The 5491-nt window shown below is 49.9% G+C and overlaps 1 protein-coding gene across 4 annotated transcripts in view; it reads left to right on the forward strand.

The window, feature by feature from the left end:
- LOC107307393 (beta-1,4-galactosyltransferase 3-like) overlaps positions 1–5491 on the forward strand; it is a 28324-nt gene that overhangs the window by 3268 nt on the left and 19565 nt on the right. The window contains exon 3 of one of the 4 annotated variants that reach the window (XM_032441801.1): positions 1024–1156. The exons of the other annotated variants lie outside the window; for them this stretch is intronic. Coding sequence (XP_032297692.1) covers positions 1024–1150 — 127 coding nt within the window. The 3' untranslated portion in view covers positions 1151–1156. Of the gene's footprint in view, positions 1–1023; positions 1157–5491 lie in introns of those variants that run through there. 4 annotated transcript variants of the gene reach the window in all.

The following is a 5491-nucleotide window of genomic DNA, read 5'->3' on the forward strand; positions in this document are numbered from 1 at the left end:
GGGTTGGGGTCCTCTGTGTTGTTGTAGGGTCACATTTCAGCCCTGTGTTATTGTAGGGTGCACCAGGTGCAGTGGGGGGCACTTATGGGGCTGGGTTGGGTTGGGTTGGAGGAACTTGTGGGGCTGGGTTCACATTGGGTGGGGGGCACTTATGGGTCCGGGTTTGGGTCCTGTGTTATTGTAGGGTCATCTCCCCCACCTGATATCATGGGGCTGTCCTATATTATTGTAGGGTTACCATAGGGCTGCCCTATATGACTATGGGGTGCCCCACACCCCCCATAGGGCTGCCCTATATGACTGCAGGGTTACCATAGTGCTGCCCTATATGACTGTAGGGTTACCATAGTACCTATATAACCATAGGGTTACCATAGTGCCCTGTATGACTATGGGGTTACCATAGTACCTATATAACTATAGGGTTACCATAGTACCTATATAACTATAGGGTTCCCATAGTGCCCTATATGGCTATAGGGTTCCCATAGTGCCCTATATGACTATAGGGTTCCCATAGTGCCCTATATAACTATAGGGTTCCCATAGTGCCCTATATGGCTATAGGGTTACCATAGTGCCCTATATGACTATAGGATCACCATAGTGCCCTATATACCTAAAGGGTTCCCATAGTACCTATATAACTGTAGGTTCCCATTGTCCCCAGGCTGGTTCCAGCACTATATGACTATAGGGTTCCCATAGTGCCCTATATAACTATAGGATCACCATAGTACCTATATACCTATCGGGTTCCCATAGTACCTATATAACTATAGGATCACCATAGTGCCCTATATGACTATAGGATCACCATAGTGCCCTATATGACTATAGGGTTCCCATAGTGCCCTATATGGCTATAGGATCACCATAGTACCTATATACCTATCGGGTTCCCATAGTACCTATATAACTATAGGATCACCATAGTGCCCTATATGACAATAGGGTTTCCATAGTGCCTATATACCTATAGGGTTCCCATAGTACCTATATAACTATAGGTTCCCATTGTCCCCAGGCTGGTTCGAGCACGTTTAACCGCGCGAAGCTGCTGAACGTTGGGGTGAAGGAGGCGCTGAAGGACAAGGAGTGGGACTATAGGGTTCCCATAGTGCCCTATATGGGTATAGGATCACCATAGTGCCCTATATGACTATAGGATCACCATAGTGCCCTATATGGCTATAGGATCACCATAGTGCCCTATATGGCTATAGGATCACCATAGTGCCCTATATNTTAGGGGCATTTATGGGGCTGGGTTGGGTGAGGGGCACTTACAGGGCTGGGTTTGGGTTGGGGGCACTTATGGGGCTGGGTTCATGTTGGGTTGGGGGCACTTATGGGGCTGGGGTGGGTTGGGGTCCTCTGTGTTGTTGTAGGGTCACATTTCAGCCCTGTGTTATTGTAGGGTGCACCAGGTGCAGTGGGGGGCACTTATGGGGCTGGGTTGGGTTGGGTTGGAGGAACTTGTGGGGCTGGGTTCACATTGGGTGGGGGGCACTTATGGGTCCGGGTTTGGGTCCTGTGTTATTGTAGGGTCATCTCCCCCACCTGATATCATGGGGCTGTCCTATATTATTGTAGGGTTACCATAGGGCTGCCCTATATGACTATGGGGTGCCCCACACCCCCCATAGGGCTGCCCTATATGACTATGGGGTGCCCCACACCCCCCATGGTGCTGCCCTATATTACTATAGGGTTACCATAGCGCCCTATATGACTATATGGTCCTCCACACCCCCCATAGTGCTGCCCTATATGATTATAGGGTTACCATAGTGCCCTATATGACTATAGGATCACAATAGTGCCTATGTAACTATAGGGTTGCCCTATATGATTATAAAGTTACCATAGTACCTATATAACTATAGGGTTACCATAGTGCCCTATATAAGTATAGGGTTACCATAGTGCCCTATATGGCTATAGGGTTACCATCGTGCCCCATATGACTATAGGGTCCCCAGCACTCCTCATAGTGCTGCCCTATATGACCATAGGGTCACCATAGTACCCTGTATGACTATAGGGTTTCCATAGTGCTGCACTATATGACTGTAGGGTTACCATAGTGCCCTGTATGACTATGGGGTTACCATAGTGCTGCCCTATATGACAATGGGGTCACCATAGTGTCCTATATGACTATAGGGTTTCCATGGTACCTATATAACTATAGGGTTACCATAGTGCCCTATATGGCTATAGGGTCACCATAGTGCCCTATATAAATATAGGGTTACCATAGTGCCTATATAACTATAGGGACACCATAGTGCCCTATATAACTATAGGATCACCATAGTACCCTATATGACTATAGGGTTTCCATAGTACCTGTATGACTGTAGGTTCCCATTGTCCCCAGGCTGGTTCCAGCACTATATACCTATAGGATCACCATAGTACCTATATAACTATAGGGTTCCCATAGTGCCCTATATGACTATTGGGTTCCCATAGTGCCCTATATACCTATAGGATCACCATAGTGCCCTATATGACTATAGGATCACCATAGTACCTATATAACTATAGGGTTACCATAGTGCCCTGTATAACTATAGGGTTACCATAGTGCCCTATATGGCTATAGGGTTCCCATAGTACCTATATAACTATAGGGTTCCCATAGTGCCCTATATAACTATAGGGTTCCCATAGTGCCCTATATAACTATAGGGTTCCCATATTACCTATATAACTATAGGTTCCCTATTTGCAGGCTGGTTCCAGCACGTTTCACTATAGGATCACCACAGTGCCCTATATACCTATAGGATCACCATAGTACCTATATAACTGTATGTTCCCATTGTCCGCAGGCTGGTTCCACCACTATATAACTATAGGATCACCATAGTGCCCTATATGACTATATGGTTCCCATAGTGCCCTATATACCTATAGGATCACCATAGTGCTCTATATGACTATAGGGTTTCCACAGTGCCATATATAACTGTATGTTCCCATTGTCCCCAGGCTGGTTCCAGCACTATGGCTATAGGGTTTCCATAGTACCTATATACCTATAGGGTTCCCATAGTACCTATATAACTATAGGATCACCACAGTGCCCTATATACCTATAGGGTTCCCATATTACCTATATAACTGTATGTTCCCTATTCCCAGGCTGGTTCCAGCACGTTTCACTATAGGATCACCATAGTGCCCTATATGACTATAGGGTTCCCATATTGCCCTATATACCTATAGGATCACTATAGTACCTATATAACTATAGGGTTCCCATTGTCCCCAGGCGGGTTCCAGCACTATACGACTATAGGATCACCATAGTACCTATATACCTATAGGATCACCATAGTGCCCTATATGACTATAGGGTTCCCATAGTACCTATATAACTATAGGGTTCTCATAGTGCCCTATATAACTATAGGATCACCATAGTGCTCTATATGGCTATAGGATCACCATAGTGCCCTATATGACTATAGGATCACCATAGTGCCCTATATGGCTATAGGATCACCATAGTGCCCTATATGACTATAGGGTTCCCATAGTGCCCTATATAACTATAGGGTTCCCATAGTGCCCTATATGGCTATAGGATCACCATAGTGCCCTATATGGCTATAGGATCACCATAGTGCCCTATATGGCTATAGGTTGATGGGGGGCCGGTCCTTGGCGCTGGGGTTGGGTTGGGTGGGTGGGGGGCCCTTCTGGGGCCTGGGTTCCTGTTGGGTCGTGGTGCGCTTTCTGGGGCTGCCTTACTGTTGGGTTGGGTGCCCTTCTGGGCTGGGTTTGGTTCGGGGCCCTCCTGGGGCTGGGTTGGGTTGGGTGCGGGGGCCCTTCTGGCTCTGGCTTCCTGTGTGGGCTGGGGCCCCTCTCGGGCTGGGGTGGGTTAGGGGACCTTGCTGGGGCTGGGGTGGGTTCGGGGCCCTTCTGGGGTTGGGTTTGGGTTGGGTTGGGTTGGGTGGGGGGACCGTACTGGGGCTGGTTTTGGGTTGGGTTGGGGCCCTTGTGGGGCTGGGTTCCTGTTGGGGTTGGGGCCCTTGTGGGGCTGGGTTGGGTGGGGGCATCTTCTGGGGCTGGTTGGGTTGGGTGCGGGGCCCTTCTGGGGGATGGGCGCTTCCTGTTGGGATCTGGGGGCCCTCTGGGGCTGGGGTGGGTTCGGGGGCTTTCTGGGGCTGGGTTGGGTGCGGGGCCCTTCTCCGGGCCTCTGGGTTTGGTTGGCGTGCCCTTCTGGGGCTGGGTTCCTGTTGGGTTTGGGGGCCCTTCTCGGGCTGGGGTGGGTTGGGGTCCTCTGTGTTGTTTGTCGCGGTCCATTTCACCCCTGTGTTTATTGTCGGGTGCCCCCCGGTTGCAGTGGGGGGCCCTCTGGGGCTGGGATTTGGGTGGGTTGGCGGCCCTTGTGGGGCTGGGTTTCCCCTGGGTGGGGCCCTTCTGGTCGGGTTTTTGGGTCTGTGTTCTTGTCGGGTCCTCTCCCCCCCCTGCTCTCCTGGGGCTGTCCTATCTTCTTGTTCGGGTTCCCCTCGGGCTGCCCTCTCTGCCTCTGGGGTGCCCCCCCCGCCCCTCGGGCTTTGCCCTTCTCTGCGCTGCCGGGTTACCTCGTGCTCCCTCTATGCTCCTGTGGGTTTCCCCTCGTCCTCTCTCCCCCTCGGGTTCCCCTCGTGCCTGTCTGCCTCTGGGGTTCCCCTCGTCCCTCTCTCCCTTCTCGGGTTCCCCTAGTCCTCTCTCCCTCTCTGGGTTCCCCTCGTTGCCTCTCCTGGTATCTGGGTTCCCCTCGTGCCTCTTGCCCTCGGGTTCCCCCTCGTGCCCTCTATCCCTTCTGGGTTTCCCACGTGCCCTATCTGGGCTCTAGGGTTTATCCTCTACTGTGCCACTCTCTGCCTCTCGGATCACCATAGTGCCTCTATACCTATAAGGGTTTTCCTCATAGTACCTATAACTAACTGTAGGTTCCCATTGTCCCCAGGCCTGGTTCGCAGCACTATATGTACTTATAGGCGTTCCCATTATGTGCCCTATATAACTATAGGATCACCAATAAGGTTCTTTTATTACCTATCGGGTTCCCATAGTACCTATATAACTATAGGATCACATAGTGCCCTATATGAACTATAGGATATCTCATTAGTGCCTATAATGAACTATAGGGTTCTCCATAGTTGCTCTATAATGGCTATAGGATCACCATCGTACCTATATACCTATCGGTTCCCCATAGTACCTATATAATATAGATCACATACGTGCCCTATATGGACAAAATAGGGTTCCATTAGTGCCTATATACTATAGGGTTTCCAATAGTACCTATATAATATTAGTTCCCAATTGTCCCAGGCTGGTTTGCGAGCAACGTTTAAACCGCAGCGAGAGCCTGATGAACGTTGGGGGTGAAGGAGGGCGCTGAATGGACAAGGAGTGGGCCTTATAGGTTCCCATAGTGCCCTATATGGGGTATAGGATACCATAGTGCCCTCTAATG

Source organism: Coturnix japonica, unplaced genomic scaffold (assembly GCF_001577835.2).
Source record: "Coturnix japonica isolate 7356 unplaced genomic scaffold, Coturnix japonica 2.1 chrUnrandom578, whole genome shotgun sequence".
NCBI classification, from domain to species: Eukaryota; Metazoa; Chordata; class Aves; order Galliformes; family Phasianidae; genus Coturnix; species Coturnix japonica.